This window comes from Mercenaria mercenaria, chromosome 1, assembly GCF_021730395.1.
Source record: "Mercenaria mercenaria strain notata chromosome 1, MADL_Memer_1, whole genome shotgun sequence".
Classification (NCBI taxonomy): domain Eukaryota; kingdom Metazoa; phylum Mollusca; class Bivalvia; order Venerida; family Veneridae; genus Mercenaria; species Mercenaria mercenaria.
Genome location: NC_069361.1, coordinates 89,980,521 through 90,005,514, shown reverse-complemented (window position 1 = coordinate 90,005,514; position 24,994 = coordinate 89,980,521). Strand labels below are relative to the sequence as shown.

The 24,994-nt window shown below is 34.3% G+C and overlaps 2 protein-coding genes across 5 annotated transcripts; one reads left to right on the top strand and one right to left on the bottom strand.

Annotated features, from left to right (window-relative positions):
• Positions 1-6,431: 6,431 nt before the first annotated feature.
• Positions 6,432-12,623, bottom strand: LOC123545408 (uncharacterized). Its single transcript, XM_045331734.2, has 5 exons — positions 12,471-12,623; positions 11,337-11,470; positions 8,326-8,507; positions 7,323-7,649; positions 6,432-6,665 (listed from the first exon to the last, which is right to left on the bottom strand). Exons 1-5 carry the CDS (start codon positions 12,559-12,561, stop codon positions 6,512-6,514), a joined length of 888 nt encoding a protein of 295 aa, XP_045187669.2. The 5' UTR covers positions 12,562-12,623; the 3' UTR covers positions 6,432-6,511.
• A 9,252-nt stretch (positions 12,624-21,875) lies between these two features.
• On the top strand, positions 21,876-24,556 carry LOC128546390 (uncharacterized). Of its 4 annotated transcripts, none has more exons than XM_053516886.1 (3): positions 21,876-22,125; positions 22,535-22,601; positions 23,526-24,556. In XM_053516886.1, exons 2-3 carry the CDS (start codon positions 22,541-22,543, stop codon positions 24,236-24,238), a joined length of 774 nt encoding a protein of 257 aa, XP_053372861.1. In that variant the 5' UTR covers positions 21,876-22,125; positions 22,535-22,540; the 3' UTR covers positions 24,239-24,556. The 4 variants fall into 4 exon arrangements, with proteins under 4 accessions (XP_053372861.1, XP_053372854.1, XP_053372842.1 ...); XM_053516879.1 differs by having other exon boundaries at positions 21,876-22,129; positions 22,539-22,601; XM_053516867.1 differs by having other exon boundaries at positions 21,878-22,125; positions 23,523-24,555.
• Positions 24,557-24,994: the final 438 nt, after the last annotated feature.

The window sequence follows — 24,994 nt, the reverse complement described above, 5'->3', positions numbered from 1 at the left end:
AAGAAAGGTGAAGAAAGTGAGAACAATGACTCGATATGCAAAGCGGGACGTTTCACAAAATCACCGAAGGGAGTAAATGTTACTGACATTCTTAGTCAAGCAAACCAGGTACTATTTTCTGACGATAATGAGTCTAGTACATTAGATAAAAGTAACTTATTTGAGGAGGTTTCAAGCCCTGAGATCGAGCATATTAACAGTAAAACCCACCTCCCAAATATCACAAGACCCATTCAAAATGGCGAGTAGTGAGAGTAATAGTGGCTCGATGAAAAAGTCCAACGAACCTTCGAACGCTGACATTATGAACTGCTTATCGCTTATTGAGACTAAACTCTGCAGCATGGATACCAGAATGAGCAATATGGAAAAACGGTTAGATACTTTGGAAACTCTGGAGCAGAAGGTTAACGCTTTCGATATGGAGTTGAAAAAAATTTGGGTTAACATACATGGGGGTCGTAAAACTTCTGACGAAAGACTGTCCAAGGTGGGGGAGAAAACAGACAGTGTCGATTTTGCAGTGGAGCTAGTAAACGATAAAATTGTAAATCTGGAAAAGGAAAATTCTAGTCTAAAAGAAGAGGTCGTGTACCTGCAATCATAATCGATGCGGAATAACCTAATTTTTGTAAATATTCCTGAGGCCCGGCAAAATGAAACAGAAAATTGTGAATTAAAAGTTAGAGAATTTATTGAAAAACAGTTGAAGGTCGCAAAACATGTGGTGGACAAAATGTCATTTGAGAGAGTGCATCGTATAGGTCCGAAGGAAAACGGGAGACATCGCAAAATTGTTGCAAAATTCAGAGATTATCCAGAAAAGGAGTATGTGCGTAAGCAGTGGAAAGCTCTTGAAGGAACGCCATACTACATACACGAACATTTTCCCAAGGATATTGTTGATAAACGAAAAAAGTTATTCCCAAAGATGAAGGCGGCAAGACGGGAAGGGAAAACGGCATGGGTTGCATACGATACCCTATATATTGATGGGAAAAAGGTGGACGCATAGGAATACGACGGAGGTGAACTGCATATCCTTTCATGGAATGTCCACGGTCTTTCGCGTGATAAAAGGGACGACTTTGTAGATATTATTACCAAGAATGATATTGTTTCCCTATATGAAACATGGACGAGTGCAAATAGTGATGTATCCTTAAACGGGTTCGTTTCGCATAATTTCCACCGTAAATTTCAACATCGGAACGCAAGAAGGGCTAGCGGTGGGATAGTTCTATATTATAGGGACCACCTTAAAGATGGAATTGAGGTTATTAGAAACCATTGTGATACTATAATTTGGATTAAACTTGACCGCCGTTTCTTTCAATTAGAAACAGATATTTACCTTTGCGGAACATACATATGGGGTGAAAATTCTCCAGCTTACAATATCACAAATGTTGAGTTATTCGATATTTTGGAAAATGATATACCTGTAAACTGTTTTGAAAGTATAGGATCTGTATATGTGATGGGCGATTTTAATAGTCGTGTAGGGGCAAAAAGTGATTTCATTGTTTTTGATCGCAATAATTTTGACGTTGATGATCCCGAATATGTTCCCGATGTACCCATCAGTCGCGCCTCACTTGATAATAATTGTAACGGCCATGGTGAAAAACTTCTTAACCTTTGTAAATCTTCATGCATGAGAATTCTTAACGGTAGAATCGGCGACGATCACGGATTGGGTGCCTATACATTTGTGTCAACGCACGGGAATTCCGTTATCGATTATGTTCTTACAACAGAAAGTAATTTTTCCAATATTGCACATTTTAGTATTGAATCGTTGAATGAATGGAGTGATCACACCCCTATTACCTTTTCAATTTTTAATAAAGTAAAGGGTCCCGAATACAAAGCGTATAATGAGGTCAAATTTATGTGGAACAGTGCTTTAAGAGACAATTTCCGATCGGGGCTTATTGCTAAGTTGCCAGAGTTTAAAAGACTTATAAACGATATTGACTTGTCACAGCGTGCCTCGATTGAAGATGTGATGAGTAACTTTACAACAGCAGTCCGAGAAGTTGCCGATCCTTTGTTTTCAAAACATTTTAGGCGTAAAACACTTTCCCAGTTTAGTGACACTTCTGGTATAAGAAATAAAGAGTGGTTTGATCAAGATTGCTTAAATGCCAAAATGGCTCATTTAGATGCGCTTAGAGTATTTAATAATTGCAGATCAACAGACAGTAGAGTATATCTGTGTGAACGTAAAAAGGAATATAAAGACATTTGTCGAAAAAAGAAAAGGGTCTTTGAAATTAAACGAATCGACGAAATAGAAAATTTGAGAAAATGCAAACCAAAGCAATTTTGGAAGTATTTTAAAAGCAATAAGAAACAGAAAGAAAATGACATTTCAGTTGAGCAATTTTGTGACTAATTTTCCTCTTTAGAAAGTGATTTCTTTCAAGTTAGAAATGATGAAGTTGAGAATTTCTGTAATGAACATAATTTTGATGACAGTAATTGTTGTTTTGAAGAACTTGACACGCCTATTACGGTTGCAGAAATTTTGGCTGCTATAGAATCTTTGAAAACAGGCAAATCAGTAGGGCCTGACTCCCTGCTGAACGAATATTTCATTGAATGTGCTGATATATTATGTTCACATTTATGTGATATTTTTAATGCAATCCTAGAGTCTGGCTATTTTCCGGAACAATGGACTCAAGGTATTATCATACCTGTTCATAAAAAGGGCGATATCAATTGTGCAAATAATTATAGAGGCATAACTTTGCTGAGCTGCATGTCAAAGCTCTTTACAGTTATACTGAATAAAAGAATTGAAGCATTTTGTAACAGTAACGGTAAAATTTCAGGCGCTCAATTTGGATTTAGGAAAGGTCGATGTACTATTGATGCCATGTTTTTATTACTGTCAGTTATTCAAAGATATTTAAACGAGAACAAACGTTTATATGTATGCTTTGTGGATTTGAAAAAAATGTTTTGACAGCATTTATAGAAATGCATTATGGTATAAACTACAAAACTGGTATTCAGGGGAATTTATTACGAGTGATTAGAGATATGTACAGCAAAGTGAAATCATGTGTAAAGAAATGTTATACATACTCAGATTATTTTGAATGCGCAATCGGCTTGCGTCAAGGGGAGATAACATCACCTGTATTATTTTCTCTATTTATAGAAGATCTAGAGTTATTCCTACAAGATAATGTTGATTCTGGGCTTCTTATAGATGACATCGTATTAATAGTGTAACTGTTTGCTGATGACATGGCCATTTTAGGCAACAGCCCGGAAGATCTGCAACATAGTTTAGACCTTTTATACACTTACTGCACTACTTGGGGCTTAGAAGTTAATACTGACAAAACTAAAATCGTGGTTTTTAGAAAAAGAGGAGGTTTACTCCCAAATGAATGCTGGTCCTATAATGGCCATGTTATCCAAGTTACCAATGATTTTAACTATCTTGGAACAGTATTTAATCATACTGGCAACTTTTTGTTGAATCAGGAACATTTAATCGGTAAAGCTTTAAAAACTCTAAATACTTTGCTATTCAACTGTAGTAAGATTAGAATTAAACCTAAATTACTATGTCAATTGTTTGATGCTTTTGTAGGATCAATTCTTTGCTACGGCGCCGAAATATGGGGATTTTCCAAATCCAAACCAACAGAAAGATTTCACTTAAAACTTTGCAAGAGACTGCTTAAAGTTAGACAAAATACTTGTACCGCCGGGGTATATGGTGAACTTGGATGGTACCCAATGTATGTGTTGAGACACTTTAAAATCATAAAGTACTGGTGCAAATTAATAAAGACTGATAACATTTTATTACAAACAATGTATAAGCAAGGAGTTGAGGATTGTGAAAAGGGTCCTATTAACTGGGTATCCAAAGTTAAGAAGTTATTGAATGAATATGTTTTCACGTATGTTTTTTATGATCATAACAACTTAAATGTTCAGGTGTTTCAGTCTTTGTTTAAACAGCGTGTTATTGATTGTTTTATTCAGCAGTGGCATGTGTCTGTTGAAAGTAGTCCTGTTCTGGAAACATATAAGTATTTTAAGAAGCAATTTAAATATGAAGATTATTTAGATGTATTAAATTGCGGCTCTAGACTAATTTTTATCGCAGCTTCGGTTATCGTCTCATTCGCTTAGGATCCAAACTGGCCGTTTCGACAGAAACAGAATAGTAAGACATGAAAGATATGTTTATGTTGTATTCTCGTGATATTGAAGACGAGTTTCATTTTATTTGTATCTGTCCTTGTTTTGCTGATCTTAGAAAGAAGTATATTAAGAAATACTATTACCATAGACCATCTATGTTTAAGTTTATTGAACTAATGGAAAATACAAATAAGACTATAAAAGGTAAAGGTCTTGTTTATTATAGTGTCACCCCTGTTGAAAGGGTCAGCCAATTTTGACTTATTTAACCCTTTTATTGTGCGTACCAATTACTTCACAATCTATAAACTATGCCAGCGCGCAGGCGGATATGAAATCGTAACCAATTCATTTTAACTAGTCTCGCCGTCTCACGAACCGCCATTTCGAATGAGTCCCATGACAAACATCCCCCGGACGAACGCTCCCCATGGGGCTCGAACCTTCGACCTCCCGATCCCGAGGCGGACGCCTTAACCACTGGGCCACGGTGACCGGTTTATATTAAGAAATTTAGCAAAGTACCTTAGCGTCGCATCAACTGTTAGACGTTCTCTAATAAATGTTGAAACATAATTTATGTTCATCCTCTGCATATATTAATTGATATTATGTATAATTAATTTGTCTTGTAACACGTGATTTGATTTTTACGTTTTATTATTATTGTATACCCTATGTGTGTTTGATTATGACGATGTACTATGTACAAGTCTAATAAAATATATGTTCTGTTCTGTTCTGTTCTGTTCTGAAAAAAGACACGAATATATTGAAAAATTACAAACAAATGCAAGTATTTCACAATATTTCACAAAACGATTTACATCAATCCTATCACAATCTATTAATACACACTCGAGACAACTTACACATGTCATGATAGGTCATATGGCGACTTTCCAGCTTTTTAATGGTGGAGGAAGACCCCAGGTGCCCCTCCGTGCATTATTTCATCACGAGCGGGCACCTGGGTAGAACCACCGACCTTCCGTAAGCCAGCTGGATGGCTTCCTCACATGAAGAATTCATCGCCCCGAGTGAGGCTCGAACCCACATCGATGAGGGGCAAGTGATTTGAAGTCAGCGACCTTAACCACTCGGCCATGGAGGCCCCCACACCCCACTTTTTAAATTTGGCCAAAAAACGTCTTTAGTAGTGTTATATAGATGTAACAAGGATGTTACATGGATGTTACTTATGTTTTGTGTGTCTGAGAAGAGGCGTCTTTTTGTAGTCAAAATGATACACCTGTTACATCCCAGTTCTTAAATGTCATTTAAAACAGATATTCATTAAAAAAATATTTAAATACTAAATGTGAAAATTGTAACTATTTCAAAACTGTTTTACTTTTGAAAATCCAGTAAAAATTGTTAAAATTTAAAAATCTGAAAGATATATAGTAATGTTTCATATTCAGTATTCAGACATTATCACAGTAAGAGAAAAAAATAACAAAGTTGAATTGTCATCGGTACGAAAATATTAAAATTTACAGTGACTAGGGGTCCAAAAACCGAACCTCTAGACAACACATCCAGGACAAAATGATTACTGAGAATGGTAACTACAAAGCGGAGAAATATTTTATCTTTAAAATCAGGCGATAATTTCAAAAGTTTGCTCTCATACTTTGTTTCTTGTCCGTTTATATGGTAAGTAACAGGAAACATAAGTATTTGTAATTCTTTAATCTCCGGTGAAAATACAATCGCATATTCGACAAATACTGAAGGAAGTGTCAAGCTGTCCGATAACCTGACGCCTAGCCCGGGGATTTCTAGCTGTCCAGTAATATATTTTTTGAGCCGTGCCATGAGAAAACCAACATAGTTCTTTTGCGATCAGCATGGATCCAGACCAGCCTGCGAATCCACACAGTCTGGTCAGGATTCATGCTGCTGGAAACTGATCAACCATTAAATTTTATGTAAATATATGAAACAGCTAGTGGCGGCATTTAGCCTTCGGTTATGAATTGTTTTAAAATTCAAAAATCACATTGTGTGTTAGTCCCTTTAACAGCGTCCACCTACTTTGACTCAGTATTGTCATATTTTTCTGACATCTGGAGTCGACTCAATGTATATGTGCAATCTACTACTTTTTAAAGTTATGCTTAGGTCGCTGTTGAGTTGTGATAAGTGTTTCACATTTCATTGCAATCGCTTGTTAGCGTTCTAAGCTTCAAAGGGGTTTTCTTATATATTTGATTTTTTTCTATGTCAGACAAACATAAAAATAATACTTTCGATGCTGAAAGAAAGATTTATTCAAAGACAGAAGTCGAACCCATAAAAGTCAGTCACATTTAGTGTGTGTATGTTTTTAATATTCGCAGCCTCTATATTGCCAATGATCCCAAACTTCGTTGCAATCAAACTCGGGTTTTCCTCGCCTAGCGTTCACATAGTTATGTGCTCTACACATCCAGTTCATGAAACTCTCTCTATCTGTGGTGTCAGGCTCGTCGTTGAACAAGCTGCAAGAAAGATTCAAAGCTCCGGACAGTGACAATTTTCTCCAAAGACATACAGTGATAAAGAATTATAACTTTTGAATAAAATTATGAACATTGGACATTAATAATCTTACTTTGAAACTCAATAGCAGGTTTGATTATGCAAAATGACTGACAGTTACATTTTCTTGAACAGTTTTAGTTTGAAAATAAAACTACTGAAGTAATTCGGATCTACACATATTTGTTTATATTGCACAATAAAATAAATCATTTAGTATTTACACACTTTTCCGTATTTGATTTTAAGCAGGAATTTGAGCGTTTTAAGTCAAATCTCTTGCATCCTATCATTTTATGACTCCCGTTACAAAACTTTTCTATACAGACCGACGCAAAATCTTTTGATTCTTAAAAAGGCATCTGCAAGTACATTTTAAATTAAACTGATGTTTTTATGCGCCATACATCTACCCGTCTCAAACCCTGCGTTCTGTGGGTTGCGCTTTTGGGAAGCTTTCTGTTAGGTATTCAGCCTTGTTTTTTGTTTTTTTATTTTGTTAGATTTGTACCTAGTACCATTTATAGTTGATTAAATGAAGCAGATTTTATTCTGAAAAGTTGATAAACATACGAAAAATTATAACTCATTATGAAGTGAAATAACATCTCACAAACCTGGTTATATAGTAAAAATTTGTAGATGGGTAAAATTCTGCTATTTGGTACATAAATCTTCTCATGTCTTCTTGTTGCATTGGTGATGGATTCTCTGGGTATGTGAAGGCGTATGTATGCATCAAATTCCATGTGGCTCGGCCAAACTCACTTCTGCCTGGATCACAGCTCTCTCCCGAGTTCTGATAGCACTCGTTTGTCCAGACATCAAGCACCGTACTGCAGTCGAACTCGGGTTTGCCCATCTGCTGATTAACATTGTTATGTAGCATACACATCCACTGAGAAAAGTTTTCCCTGTTAGATGTATCCGACTGGGCGTATCCGCTGGTGAAAAAAAAAATGTATTTGTAACTTTTCGTTTGCTGTTTCTATAGGAAAGCAAGCCGGTGAAATAAACACATCGAAAGTGAAATGACATAAATTGTATTTCAGTCATGTGCTGTGCAGAGATGTAGACATATTACCGATACAAAGAAAGGGTAACTTCAAATTCTTTTATTTGGGAAAATATAGTTTATTCTTAATCAAAACAATTCATCTATCCATTACTTCAGTCATTGATCATAACTTTAGGACATTAAAATTTGACGTCAGATCCTGAAAAAAAATGTATGCAATAAACTCTCAAAAACTATACTGTTTAACAAAACAACTAACATCTTATTTTCTGCAACACTTTTATGTTGTTTTTTTTTAAGCTAGAATGTGGCCTGACAAACAAAATTAGATGAAAGTTGCACGAAAATTGGCAAATATTTACCGAATGTCATACATTAAACTTTACTTATGCTTTAAAGAAAATGTATTTCGTATTGTTGAAATTTGTTCTAAGTAAGTAGATTTTTTAAAAAGCAAGAAAGAGATGCTCGAAGATTCAATTAAAAGAGAAAACTGCCTAGGTAATATTGTGAATATCAACGAAGTTATATTTACACAAAATTACATAGTTTCAAATATATGAAACTAATAAAGAATTCATATCAAGTTCAATTTAACGTACCTCCTTCTGAAATAACTATTTGGATGCGGGTAAAACTCTGCGAATATCCGCATCATGTCCATCATGTTAGCCTGCTGTTCAGAGCTCGGATTCTCTGGATAGTTTGCAGCAAGTGTGTGCAGAAAGTACCATGCGTCATTTCCAAATTCTGACTCTCTTCTGCCACATCCGTTGAAGTATTCCTGGAAAAAGACAAACCTTAATTGCACATACTGAAAAAAAAGAAAAGGAGACAGCCATGCACATTTTAGGTCTGAAAAAGGCTTGACAGAGACTTAAAGAAATCGTAACAGAATAAATACGAAATATTTACACAAAAATAAAATAATCGAGGACAAAGATCCTATACAAACAGCCACATTCCAAAGTTCGGACACGTTTAGACGAAATCCCTGTGATAGAAATACACAGACATCAGAAGACAAGATGACAAACTGACAGACAGACGAAACAATCAAACGAAGGAACAAAGGGAGGCAACCTCTTTGAACCGTCAGCGGCTAAAATACAATTTTGGAGTGTAAATCAGTTTACGGTGGGCATCGAATCTAACTCAGTACGGGCGTCCTTCTTGCCAGCCTGACAATGCTCAAACATGCGAAGTTGTAATGAAAAAGCAAAGTATATTGAACATCAATATGTTAGGAAATGTTCAGGTTGATAAAATATATAATATGTATTATATGAATTTCCTTAAAGCTTTTATAAAAGAAAATCAAACAGAAGAACACAATGAAGGACTTAACGGCACATGTGTTGACGTCGAATCCCGACGTTGACTAGACGTCGAGGTCCGACCATGTTCTAGCATAAATCCATTTCTAACCAAAATACGACCATCTTTAAACGTAATTTGAGATCAAACAAGTTATCAACATATGTATTTTCTCGTCTTTTTTCATTTTGTGACAAACGCAGTCTAATGTAAAGTCTAAAATGTGATCCAAAAAATGAGAAACTTTAGTTGGGTCTTTTTTGCGTGAATCTGCAACACCGCGAAAACTTTCACCTGAAATGTATAAAACTGGAGAGTTTCATCCGTTTTATCATTCCACCGAAAAGAAAACTAATAAGCTAATGCTAATTAAATAACATGATTTTGCGTGCAAAACAAACATGTATTATTTAAAGATCAGATTAAACATCTTCTGTAACGTAAAAAATAATGTTTTGTATACTGCAATGCTTTGTTACAAAAAAAAAACATTACTTTGTGAAAAATATAACTATTAAAGTATAATAAGTATAATTTTTAAAATATTTTACTCATGTTGCGGAACATTTTGTGTGAAGTATTTATGAACTTGCTCTATTCAACCTCCAAAAATATCAAATTACTGGAAGATTGTGTTTTTATCTAGCAAATGCGTGTCTTACAGACAAGACATACATTAACCTGAAACTAAGAATATTTCATACATATATAGAATTTAGCTTTTCCTGAATAGTTTTGAATGGATGACTTTTTTAGTAGGCCTACTGAAAGTAGAAAATGCATAGATGCGTAGATGGTAGCATAGATAATAATGTTTTTTATGTACGAATTTAACTTTATTTATAAGCGCATTTCAGGCCTTAAATATAAAACACGAATCAATATCTTTACTTGTATAGCAAAAGAACTGAATATACTTCTACACACTAGTGTATCATTGGAGGTTCCATGTGCTTAGGTTCCTAAGTTATTTTGGTACTTCTAACTATGTAAATGTTGAGTTCTGCTCAACCCGGGGTTGGAGGGCGTGGATGGTAGCATGCATTTCCACTACCGTCAATGAACAGTCTCAATCAATCTGAGCCTGCAACATTTTTGTCGTGTTGAGCGACCTGTGGAGTTTCCACTTTTTCTATTATCTTATTGTCTAACCTAAATCCAACGTCTCCGAAGACGTCTCAATCTGGCGTCTGTTGAACCCCGAGGATATGACTTTGGTTAAACGTTGGATTTAGGTCGTCGGCCTCGCGACAAAAATGCAACCATAATCAAACGTCGGAATGACGTCAGGTGTTTACAGAGGCATAATTATTATATTGAATAAATGTTATGAGGTTTTTCAATACCGTGAATACAATATAGACATAAATAAAGCAAACAACGCAACGACACACAACAAAATGACATCGAACATCCAATATAGACTGAGACGTCAGTATGGTCCAATGTAAGTTGACGGAGAGTAAAACAGAGCATGTAATAACTTTCTATGTTGTCGCAGAAGTGATTTAAGATTTCTTACTACTTTAAGACAAAATTTGTATTTTTATTGCAAAACGAAGTTAAACTTACGCAACTGATGACTAAGGTAGCTGGTAATATGAGCCGTAACATGTGAAAACATACATAATGCATTTGCGACCAGCATGGATCCAAACTAGCGCAGTCTAGTCAGGATCCATGCTGTTCGCTTTCAAAGCCTATTGCAATTAGAGAAACTGTTAGCGAACAACATGGATCCTGACCAGACTGCGCGGATGCTGGTCGCAATTGAACTATGTTGGTTTTCTCATGGCGCGGCTCAATTATATTTTGTACGTTCATAAGTGTCCTCAAGTCCATAAGTGTCTACACACTCTGACAAGTCTTATAGATTTGAAAATGTATGTCCCAGCAGAAACTTAATCCCCATTTGAATGAGTATAATTAACGATGCTGAAACAAAAACAATCTCTTGTCGTTAACTTTTTATGGAATTTATTGTTATAAATAGAGTCAATACAGAATCTGTTCTATAACATATCAAAAACATTTGCCACACATGTTGCACATGTTGTTCAAATGGGAATAGAAATTACCTGCCGCTCACTGCATTCTCAAATCTGATGCAAATGTTTCTAGAAACGAGAGGGTTAGATGATGTTACAAGTCACATGGTGTAAAACTAGAACCGGCTGTTGTGTGAACAAGTAATTGTTTAATATTCCACCTTACAATAAGCAGTTAATAAATGTCTATTTCATTTACCCTTTTACAAGCGTGCGAGACATAAATGAAGCTTCATGCATTTACTCACATTATCAGGGAATTTGTTGCGATACTGCTGACTGTAGAACCGCCCAATGTTATTTCCATTCCTGTATCTCATGCGTTCATCAAAGTTTCCGGGAAATGCAAACCCGGTGCTAACAACAGTGACACACAGCAGTACTGAAATATTAAAAGTATGCAATTTTACGTGTCTACTTTCAATTCAGTTTTGTAACGACAGAACACCATCGGTTATCTTTCATTGTAGTGCAAATTGAATACTTATGAGCTGTCTTTCCATAACAACTTCAGAACATATACGCGAATCCGCAGATCAATTGAATGAATGAATGCATGAATGAGCTGGGTTTTACGGCGAATAGACACAAAAAGATCATATATCGCCGAATTAAAGTTAAATTAATACCATTAATTGTAAAGCATATCTAAAACAAAGTTAAAACGAATATTCATATATAGTGAAAAATATCAGTTGAAAACATAATAATATTGCAAAAGATGTGAATGAAAATAACAATATGGTTCAGATTTTATGATAAAAGCCTATCTGTTTCAAAAAGTGTAAAATTTTGTCCGCAGAAATTTGCTCAAACAATTCTTTTAACGATTGAACATCATAGTATGAATTGCGCTGTGGAGCGAAGTCCACACAGTCAATTAAAATGCGTTTAATAGTAAGCGGTGTTTGACATTGTACACATTCTGGTTGATCTTCATTATTCAGAAGATAAGAATGAGTTAAAAGAGTATGACCTATTCGACAGCAAGAAAGAAAAACTTCTTCCCTGCACTGCAAACAGATCTGTTCACTTGGTGCCGTTTACCTAAAGTAGGGTTTTATCATAAAGTTTATTGAACGAAGCATTGTTCCATGATGACTGGCATTTAGTAAAAATGTACTTGTAGATCATACGCTCTTGTTTCAACACAATACCTGCAGAGACAGCTAAACTAATTTTCGTCTTTTCGGTATTCATTATCTCATATATTGCTTTATTTATGGTCTCTATAGTCTCGAAATGGGTATTTACTTCCACCGGTCATAGATGACTAATATTTTATTAACCAGTTGGAAAAAGTAAACACCACTCTACAGTAAGCTTCTAAATAAATTTATAAGGTGACACCAGTTAAATATAAAAAATAATGTTTTACTTACATATAACAGCGTTCATCATACTGGCAGAGTCCTTCGAGTTACAAATACTGAATATAGCAAGGAAGTGCTTATATACACTTTCTCTGTACATTTGAAAATGTCAATTTTTTTTTCTTGGGCTTGACGTCGTTTTTAACAGTATTTCATGTATGTAACGGCGCTAAAAATGTCAAAATTAGCAACTTAGCTCTAACTCATGCTTTATATCGACAATTCATGCACGATTATTATTTATGTAAGAGTTTTGGTTAAGATTACAATTAAATGCTTAATTTATACTATGTATGTACTATTCAGAAACGTTTGTCAGCTCATAATGTCCGCTGTAGTGCTCAAAGCACCATCTATTTCCTATAGTTGTCATGCCATTCTATGCTCAGTTTCCTTATACAGTTGTTATACATTAAACAAATGGTAAATACATGTATAAAATGAACGATATAAAGGTCTGCAAAACACGTTGAAGCTTACAGCCTTTCAAACTGATTTATTTCTGTACTGTTTTATACCTATCAATCCACCATTTTCCATGTCTACAACATATTTTTAGGGATGTACTAGCCTTATTTCTTTCAGAATATCTGCCATTTAGAAAAATGTATCTCTGAATATTTCTTTCTAAAACATATATGCCGAAAATAAATGCTAAATCATGAAAATATGTCTATGTTCTACAATATTCTACTAGTTGCGAAAATGAAATCTTTACCATTATTTTTGGCAAGAATTTGCCATAATTTAATATTAGATACACAATCGAGGACAGGTTTAGTTCTGGTGTTTTTCTGACTAGTTCGCTGTTAGCTGTGAGGAGGATCCATGAATTTTAATAAGACGGGAAACAAAAAGACACACATCCAGCGCTTTTTTTGAGCAAAGTTTAAAATTATGACTAAAACGTTAGAAAATAAGAAAGTTGATAATAATATGCCCTTGTAGCTGGTAGTGATGGTCTAGACTAGCTCCTAGACTATGATATATCTTTTTACATTTTTATGGTTTTATGTATTGAACTGAGCCAGTTTGTATCATATGTCTAATATCATAGTCTGATAATTTTAACATCGTTCCTCTTTGAAAATCTCTAAAATAGACTTGCTTTTGTCTTCTACGAAATGAAACACGACAAATAAGGAAAAATGTAGAAATATCTTTATTGTCAGTCTAGTGGCTAGTCTGGTGATGACTTAAAGATGCATATGCTTTAAAGTAGACCTTATGTGTGATCAGTTGAACAGGGTAAAAGTCAGAAAGACTGCAATTGGTATCAGATTTTTATATTTGCAATTGGCATTCAGAACTCAGTATATTTATAGACCTGCACCTTCTTGTTTCTTAGTGCAAAAGAAAATATCGTCGCCTTATTTCCAGACTGACGTAACTCGATTTTTCGAAAATATGGAGTGTTTGGTATCATTTTTTTCTGCTCGTCGAGCTCTAGATGATGAGACTATAAGTGTCCCTATAGAACGTCTATAAATGTGTTTAATTTCAGTTCCATACTGACGCATGTCGGGTTTTTGGCTTTCAGTTGATTTCCAGAGTGACGTTAAAAATCAACCAATCGCGTTGTTTTATTTGGTCGCCATCTTGGATTTAGAGCAATGGCTGTGTTAGATTTGTGCAGTGACAACAAGTGGATTTTCTTTAGAAAAACTAGTCGTGCTAGTTGTATTGTACAAATATGTAAGTTTTAATACATTGTTTCAAGATAAATCTACCATATCTGCAATTTTGTACTGTATAATAACGCTACTTGCATATAAATTATGTGTTTACATGTATAGAGAAACTGAAAATATTTCGGATGTCAATTTTCGGATACAAAAATATAACTGAATTCTTTACTTTTTAATCTGTTTTGTGGTATCTATCTTTTAAGTGTTAAAAATAGAAATATTCATTCATTCATTCATTGATTTCAATATGGCCACAAAGTAGATATTTGGATCATGGTGAGGTATTTGAAAAAGGAGGTATATGGCTTCTGTAATGTCATTTTCAGACTTCGGCAGAATGTTCAATTTTTCTTCCAGGCTTCGGCAGAATGTCCAATATTTCTTCCAGGCTTGGGCAGAATGTCCAATTTTTCTTGCAGGCTTAGGCAGAATGTTCAATTTTTCTTACAGGCTTCGGCAGAATGTCCAATTTTTCTTTCTTAGCAAGTCTTCAGTTTGAGAGGCGGCAGGTTTCTAGATGTACATTGAATTTTACCTGTAGCAGTTATAAAGAGTCCCCATTTAATTGTTTGAACATAATTTTCTCTCAGGTTTTTCAGATGCATCTGTGTACATTTCTTAATATATTTATTGAATGTTGATATATATTTCTCATTTTGTATCATATTTCCTAGTGAGACCAGTCTTGTTTTTTCAGGCTGAATTTCGATGTGCTTCCAGATGAACTAATACTGAATGTTTTCATATACACTGACCTACAACACCTTCTCCAGTCTGTAAATAGAGTGTGTCATAAGTTCAACGATGTGATAAAGAAGCACTCAATACTATGGTGCCATTTCGAGTTTCCTGAACAACTGGAATTGAATAAAACCAATTTGGAAAATATTCTGTCTCATTCTGTGAGGATTGTTGATCTGTTCATGCCATGTACTGTTTTTAAATGTAAAATACCAGAAATCGACAAAGTGTTTGCTGCATCCATGTTTACGTACTTGGACCACCTAAATATCAGTGAAGCTCCGATTTCAACGCTTTGTTGGTTATACAATGCACCAAATATTCGTGTATTAGACCTCTCAGGTTGCAGTCTTCTCGTTGATGAAGATTTGCGCTTATTACTGCATTTGGCATGAAGCTATTAGTGGTAGAGGAGCAAACGATATTGCCAGTGCAGTAGTTACAATCCTCAAAGATATTAAACGTGTTCACGCTGAAATTACTTCATTCATATTGTGGTCTGATGCATGTGTTCCTCAGAACAAGAACTCTGTTATGTCGTTTGCACTCAAGAGATTCATGGAGGACAATAATATTGAGTCAATGTACAAAACTTTGGCTGTCCTGGCCACTCGAGTGTACAAGAAGTTGATAATATCCACAGTAATATCGAGAGGATAACAAGATATGCAGAGATTTACAGTCCCATCGCATTGATAAGAGACCTGAAATCAATGCGACGTAGAAGTTCAGTACGCATTATCCAAATGCAAAAGCACAATTTCATGGATTATCAGAAATGTATTATGCCGTTAAAATTCAACGAAATTCCTTTCACCAAAGTGAAGTGTTTGAAGTACGATAAGTGTTTGCAATTTCACATTGGGTACAAACTTTCGTATAGTGCGACTGACTTCAGAACAGCCCATATTGAAATTAGACAAACACGAGCACGAACCAACAAACAACCAGAATTCTTACCAAGACCAGCACAATCAAACAAAGTTCCAATTATTTCTCAAGACAAAAAGAAGGAGATAACTTGTATGCTCAAATACATGCCAGAGGTCGATAGACAAAGCATTGAAACTAGTTATTAATGAATAAGTACTGGAATGCTACTAATAAAGCATAATTTTGTGCTTTGAAGTATGCTTTAAAAGCCAATGTGACAGAATGTTTTGCGTTTGACTTGTTGCTAAGACTTTTTCTGAAAATGTGTGTCTTTTAGTGGTTACCAGTTTGGTATGTTTGTGATTGACATTTTGCAAAACTCTTTTGGTTAGTCTTTAAATCCAATGTTTTCAAGGAGGTGACAGTTTAAAAATTGTACACAATGTACTCTGATTGTACACAATCATAATCAACATACATTATTCTAGACAATAATGGTGTTTAGTCCGTTTTACATGTACCAGTTAAATCTGTTTTGTGTTAGACTTTTTGCAAAGACATTGTGAGGTAAATTTATATGTGTTTTGAACAGTTTTAAAAGTTTAATATGTTTGTGTTTGACTTCTTGAAGAGACTTATTATGATAAGTACACGCTATGAACATTTTAACTGGACAGACAAACAGTTTTTTTATTGACATTATATTTTTTTCGATAGTTAAAAGTGGGTGATTTAAGCAGTATTCATACTTGAATCTAGAAATTAATGAATATGAAGAACTTGTATGATACTATCAAAATATCAATTTGCGCTTTTGATTATGCTTTAGAACTAAAGTATCAGGTAAGGTGACTGGTTTTAGTACACATTATCAATAGTGTAATTATGCTCTTAATATTTTAACTTTTTATACAAGTTTCCATGTTTTGTTTCAGACTTTTGGCAATTACTTTTTAAGATAAATAATTATGTGCTTCGAACAATTTTGTTTTGAATTCCAATACAAAGTGTTTATAATTTCTCTATTGACCATTCAATATCTCAGTATATCAGAGAGATGGATTTTTAATAAAACTACTTAATACTTACCAATGCATCATGTTAAGTAAAATAATAATCCCATTCAGTGGATACTATTATTTAATTGAATTTTCAATTCAAAATTTAACTAAGAAAGGTTTCATCTCTGAATTTTATTTTTTTTAAATATCAAACGTTTATATAATAATGTGCACTGTTTTATTGTTTCTGGAATAAAGTTACGTCAAAATTAGTGTAGTCGTTGTTTTGAAAAAGATATTTCCAAACTGACGTAATTCAAAATTTAATTCCAAAGTGACGTAACTCGATGTGTCACTTTGGAAATAATATTATCCTCCTCTAGACTTAATTTTCGACAAAAATGATTTTAATTTATTTAATAGAATTAAAACTATATTAAATATAAAAGCGAAAATTGGAATATAATTACTTTGTAATGAATATAAACTATTTCTCAAATCCCAGATAAGTCAGTCAATTAACGAAAAAGTTATACGCTTTCAAAACTTTGAACCCCATTTTCTCAAAAGTACAAAAATGCAAGTTACGTCAGTCTGGAAATAAGGCGACGATATGTTTTGACAATTTGAATTATGACTTATCCTCGCATACGTAGCTTTGTCATTTTGTTAAGTACTGGCAAGATTGGCAAAGACATTTTCATTTTATTTGACATGTCGATTTAGCGTTTGCTCATTCCCAAAGAAATGAAATAGTGTTCCTCATTTTAATTTAAAAAAACACACTGTCTAACAGACCGTTTAAAAGTATTAATAGTTTACACTAACATCTGTCAAGTGCTTTCACTGGACAGTGTTCATCAGTGAAATCAATAAAATCTCAATGAATGTATTTGCTTCCTTAATATTTCACCGTTTATCCTGTTTGGGGCATTATGGGTTATTTCCGGTAGTGGTTTCAGCCTGGGAAATATAGGTTTAAGTAAAGACTTGTAACCGATATGCTTCAGAAAGTGCAGTCTATTTTCTTACCGTTTTGATGTTTCGTTCTGTTCTGTTAAGCTCCAACATAAGTCTATCGTAGCTAATCTTAAAATTAAGTTTTGCACAATTTAAGAAGGAAACAAATTGTAACTTTCTTGTTTCCATGATAAGCAAAGAGTTTCTACTCCACAGTTTCATTTCTATAGGCCCGAAGCTTCTACTGTCTACCTGCTTACTCAGTTTTTTTGTGCCCCACACCCCACCCCCGCCAAAAAGATTGTTTATTGGGGAGGGGCATTAAAAGTTCCCCTTTTCTCCTTTTCCCCTTGTAATTCCGTCCGTCCGAAATGGTGTCGTGCATATCTCAAAAAAGTCTGTGACCCAGAGTATCGAGACCTAATTGAATTGTAATTCAGCATGTGAGGTTTTGTACCTAATACTTTATTTGGTATCTCACACAGTCAGACCAGAGTTATGACCCTTCAATGTAGCAAAATATGTTTAAAAATGGCCTCAAAGTTTATGTCTTATGTATCTAAGAACTCAAAGGGACCTAGGATTATGAAACATTACATGAATATTATGCAGCATGTGAAATTGTAAACCTGGGTTTTTGTTAGAGATTTCATGGCATTTGACTTAGCAAAAAAAAAATGCATTAAAGGCATAAAACTTTACGTCACATATAATCTTAAAACGTATTTGATCTAGAGCCATTACATTATAAACATTAGGTTTGTAAAGTTGTACTGGTTTATAGCGTTGTGTCTTTCGTCTTTTTGGATTTTCAGCCCACAGTGATGTTTAATATGTGAAAGCAATACAAAGTGGTCTTTAGGTAGTTAAATGTATAAGTGGTAATTGAGTAGAAGGTCGCCGATTCTTCCCAACAGAAATAACATATTATGAAACTGGTACATTTTCAGAAACGAAATGAATAGATAATACATAAACATAAAGCTTCGGTGAGTCAAATAAGTATGTGATATAAACTACTACGGGCTTATTTTAATACTTTTAGGACAAATCAGTATTACTGAAAATTATTCTTTGAGCAAATGGCAAGTAAGTAAGATTATGTGCACGAACTTAGTCCGCCAGATGATGACATTTAACAAGTACTTTTATTCTCAAAATAATCCTTTATGTGTATTTATACAAGTCTTTATACTGCACTTTCTTGTATAAATTATGTATACATTAAATGCATTAATTGAGTTAAAAGTTCTTCATTTTTCTGTTATATAAAATACCAATCTTGCTGAAGTGCAAAGTTAATAGGCACAATTTGAAAGCACAAAAATGTTAGATGCAAATTATGACATTTAAGATGCCTTACTTTCAGGGTATATAAAGTTTGACATTTAAGTTTCCTTATTTTAAGGTCGTGTTTTATATCCAAAAAACAAAGACAAATATCAAACAGGGAATGCCACGTACCAAAAACGCAGCCTCCCCAAAACGAACTCCACAGCACGCAGACGCGCACAACACAAACACACACACATACACGCGCACACACACAAAGCCAACACATAAGGACAAAAACTAACAAACAAAGGAACACAGTGCAAGTTTGTTTCAGCCGCCTGCATTTGATTTAACGAATATTCTTACTTATGTATGTCTGTATGTCCATTATCACCTCATACAGTAGAAGTTATTACTTCTCCGTCATAAGATTAATATTTCATTTGCAAAAATACCCGTTCTTAAACCGGAAAAAAATGAAACGATACGACTGAATGTTGAAAATGAGCAAATGTGCCCATTGGTCATTTTAGAATTTTGGCAAAATAGCAAATCATATTTGTTGTCAGAATGTGTTTTTAGTGTGGATATAAACAAAATCTAGATATTTGATTTATTCAAAATATAGATTGTCTTGTGTTTTGACAAAATATCATAAACTTGTATTATATTTAACATTTCAGTACTGGTATGTGTCTTGGGCTTGCATTTCCTGGGGATTTGAATGAAGGCATAGAACACTGGAAAGGAAATAATAACGGAGGTTGCTATGTACCGAAACAACTTTCCTTACAATGTCTGTGTGTATGTGTGTTCGGGTTTAACGTCTTTTCAGTCATATAAACGACGGTGTCTACTTGTAGCAGTGAGCACAATGCCAAACTTTATAGTGCTATCTCACTGGAATATCACGCCGTAGACACGTGGCATGATACCCCACCCAGTCACATTATACTGACACCGGGCTGACCAGTCTTAGCACTATCCCCTTAATGCTGAGCGCCAAGCGAGGAAGCTGCTAGTACCATTTTTTACGTCTTTGGTATGACGCGGCCGGGGATCGAACCCATGACCTCCCGCACTTGAAGCGGCCTAACAATGTAAGTAACTGCATAATGCTTTGAGTGCTTTTCATTAACATTTCAAGGTAGAACCTTAAGCTTGACTAATTTCATTTTTCTGCACTTCTGCTATTCCTATTTTTCTATGAAACTTATCAAAGGAGTTTTAGCTTATAAGTAAACATCTCTTTCACGTTTAGACTAGCTGACGCTAGATGACTATGGACGTTAGCTTTCATTTAGGGTGGGAGGGATATTAAATATTTCATTATCTCTCATACTAAGTATACTTTGCTTAGAGCCTTGCGTTCTGTATTTCCAAAAGGTATTTTAGACTTTGTCTGCAGTCTAAGTTTCGAATAAAGAAAACAGGTACAGGTTTTGTTTGTTGAAAGTCGAGGCTGTAAATTTACTGAAAAATATTTGAGTAAAAAAGAGTACCTTTACGTAAACAGCAGACACAATGTCGACCATATGACAACTTGTGCACTTTTTTGATTGTGAAGAAAGCCAATGGGAGCTCCTCCGAGCATTTAAAGGCATGGACGAGTATCTTGACAAAATCATCGACGTACCGTCAGCAAGCTAGATGGCTTCCTCGTATGAAGATTTCCTGCCACAGGGAATTATATGCATATTTACGCCTTCACATACCCAGATAGTCCGTCTCCAAAGCAACAAGAAGAAATGAGAAGATTAGTGTACTACATGGCAGAATTTAATGCTTTATCATACTTGAGCAAAGATATGACAAATGAATAGGATAATCTGGAAACTGATTAAATCAAAGCCCTGAGAGGACTGTAGGGAAGCGTAGCTGAACCGGTATGCATTTTAATCGAGAAGCTAGGCAAGAAAAGATTCCATCATTTTGCAATATTTCACTAAATGCTTCCAGTTTTTTGAAATCATTGAACCCAAAACAAAATACCACAAGAGGGTTGGCAAGACTAGCATCACATCAGTAATATATAACAAAAGGGCCCTAATGGCATTTTTAATTATAAGTGACAACTATTTTTTTGCAAATACTTCACTAAAATATATATATCCGTGATTTACACGTTATAAAGATTTGTGCTACCGGCGACTTATATTTTTAGCCGATTAATGTAGTTTTCCGTGTGTCATTCGCCTTGGTCACATGACAAATATTTACCGCGTAATTGAAGTAGTTCACCGCGTAGACAAAAATCAATATATTTATAAGATTTCCGAGTGTATCCGATCAAAACCACATTTTTAATTTAAAACTTAATTAGTGTTCACATTTATTGCATATCCATAATAAATTGCATCGATCTGTTTACTCTCATATCTTTCATTTCCTTGTAAATATTGAACTACTTTTACGGCGCATGCATGGAGAAAGGTAGCACTGAACCGGAACCATGTGTTCTTGGTCTTGGTCACGTGATAAATATTTACGTCGTAAAGTAGTACAACGCGTAGACGAAGTTCTTTACAAGACCGTTTAATCCCTGTCATATTTTTCATTTACAAATAACAAGTATTCACATTTATTGCAGATGCTAAATAAGTGGTATCGATCTGTTTATTATCAGACCCTTGAATTTCATAGAAATACTGGACTACTTTTATAGCGTATGTATGGAGAAAGGTAGTAACGACATTTGTAACTACAATTTCACCAATGTCGGTATATGTAGTTTGGCGACTTGGAGAAGGCTACGCTTCCCAAAAATTAAAATATTAATCCTTAGATCATGTGTAAGCGACCTTAACTGAAGTATCAACACAAAATAGCAGTTATACAAAACTATGTGAAGATTATTACAAGATAATACTAAAATTAAGTTGAGGTTTTCAAAACATTTTGACGAACTTGCAATTATCTTTGGATATAACAATTTTCAGGACTGGCTATTTGCATAGGCGATCATTTAATTGAAACAATAACGATTTAATAACTATAAAAATGATTCATATGTCATTTCCGCTATGTCAGTTTTCATTTTTATAAAAAGAACCCTATCTACCAGGAAGTTGAAGGTACCGAAACATTTTATTCAAAGGAAATGAGGTAACAGTCTTTCTTCTTTATGTAAGTACTTTTTTGTGATATTTTTTCTTTGAACACCCTGACACTTCTGTTGACATTAAATTTATCAAATGCGTTAAGTTTTATTGTTGAGCAAATACTATGTGCGTTTGTGTTGTAACATTTTCCTTGTATCTAAAAAATGTTTTTCGAATTATGGTTTATTTGTTGTATACGCGATATAAAGAACGAAAGTAATGAAGAAAAAAAAAGATTTATAATTACTTTACCGTGAACGCCAAAATAGCGCTAAAGGTATCGTTAAAAGATAAAATAATATCTGACATGATTGTATGACATGATATGACGTTTCGGTTACATAGATATCTTATCGCCAAGCAGGATTATGACGTGTATTATATTAAGTGTATATTTTACTTTCAATTGTAAAACATTGTTATTTTATTTAAAGGCAGTCATGATGAGGAACATCTATTTGATATGCTTGACTGTGGCTTTATCTTCATTTCTCGTTAAAGGTATAATTATATATTGTAATAGACATTTTAATAAAACAGATATATGTGTACATGTCTTTAATACATGAATTTTTGGACAAAATGTTTATTTTAGAAACTCAGTTATCTATATTGATTTTCATTTTTACTGGGTAAATTTGAAGCAGTTATTTAAAAGAGGTTCTCACCTGTGCAAAGTTTCTATTAAAGGTCCAATACTAAGGAAAGTGAACATTTTAATTTCTTTTAAAAAGCACAGAAACTATTTCATTTTATTGGAAAATGAAAGTTGGTAGGTAGAAATTCGAAATAATTCGCAGTATATGTACAATTATTTTTCTATGAAGTATGAAGAAAGTTAAAAAGACCTGGGGGGTCATTCTGTCGATTCATTGAAATTTCAACATAATACACATACATTTCTTTGAGTTCCAAAGACCTTCTGTAAATTTTGACCTGCCAATCTTCATTATTTAGTGTCTTGAAGAAGTCTATGCACTGGCTATGAAAAAAATTGCCAACTCACTTTCCCTTAGTAATGGACCTTTAATGGATTGCATACTGTCAGTCACCTTCATTTATATTCGTGCAGAATAACTGAATGAAAAAAAAATTGTCTCACGGATACATTATTTTGTAATTAAACTGATGCAAATGAAATAAATCCCGCTAATATACACGTTTTTTTTTTCAATCAATCATGTATATTATATACTGTTTATGTAATTACAGTGTTCATATATGTACATTTGGCAAAACTGTAACGGTGGCATCAAATGGGAAAAGGAATGGTTAATTTACTTTCATTAAAAAAACACAGTGTTTAAATTTTGAGCGCTTGTGATTTTATTGTATTTGAAGGGAAGTTAGCATTGGTACTTGTTCCGTATTAATAAATGTTTTATGATTTTTATCTAATATTTAACTGTAATTTATATTCAGCAGGATTCGCAAGCAGGGTAAAATCAACACTTCGTAAACTAGGACAATATGATGGTATTCCAGACTGCTATAGGGTCGGACTTCAAAAGGCAGAGACGTTGAGAGATAGTTTAGATACTTTACGAAGCAGGGACGCATTTTTTGCGGTTATTCTGATTAATATGTATTCTAACCCAAATTGTTATCTCTTTATAAAAAGACAAGGTGGACTTTTCAATGAGAAATTAAATAAAGAGATACAAAACAATTATCCGAGAGACGCAAACTCTAGGCTATGGATACAGGTTGGAAATCTTGTGAATAAAGCAATTGAGCTTCTGGGGATGAAAACATACCAAGTGGTTTATCGCGGCTGTTTGCACAATCCTGACCTGTCTCGGTCCGAATTTAGTTTTCGGAGAATAACGAGCACATCCATGAACCCCCAGGTCGCAGACTTCTACACCGGTTGCGAAACTTTTATAATGATTGAAGATGCTCGTGGTTTAGATATGCATAGATATTCTCAGATCCCAGACGAAGCTGAAATTATTCTGCAGTCCACAAACATCTATTTAATTGAAGAATACACAAGAAATAAAACAGAAATACGGGAAAAACTTGAAAAAGTATTGCCAGGAATGCAACAGGTGAAACTGTTTGTTCGTTTACGCCAAATACATCGGAGAAATTTTATTTCTCGCCTAATAGGAAACATACTTAGGACATCACAGTAACTTCAGTAGTTTGCTTGAGTCAATATATATATGACTTGAAATTGAACAAAGTTACACAGTATACTGTGTACCTGCCATGGCAATGAAAATAAAATATTTTTTGAAAAAGGAGTTTACCACTAATTTAGAATGTGACATGTCAGTAAAGTATTAGTGATTCCAACATTTTTTTTTTCATTTCTCTTTTTAGAAATTATTACGTTTATATATCGAGATCCGGAATTTAGAATGCAGAAAGACACAATAACAAGCTTAAAAGAATCAGTCATCACCATCCAGCAGTGCAGTATCTACCTTACACATAATATGGCACGCTAATTGTCCAATTATTAGGTGAACCCAACCCTAACCCAGGTTCACGGTCGAGAAACTAGGATTAACGATCGATAAACTAGGTTTTTCGAACGTAAAAACAGATTTTTCGAATACTAACCTATATTTTCGAGCGAAATCATAGTTCACGCTCGTAAACATAGGTTTTACGTTCGATAAGCTAGGTTTGTCGATTAAACTATGAATTTCGGTCGTTATCCTAAGTTCCCGAGCGTGAACCTATGTTTACGGGCGCAAACCTGAGTTCACGAGCGTTAACCATAGTTTACGAACGTGATCCTATGTTAACGACCGTGATCTTGGGTTTACGCTCGTGAACTTAAGATAACGACCGAAAATCATAGTTTTGTTCGAGAAACCTAGTATATCGAAATTAAACCTAGGTTTACGTTTGTAAACTATGGTTCACGGTCGTAAACATAG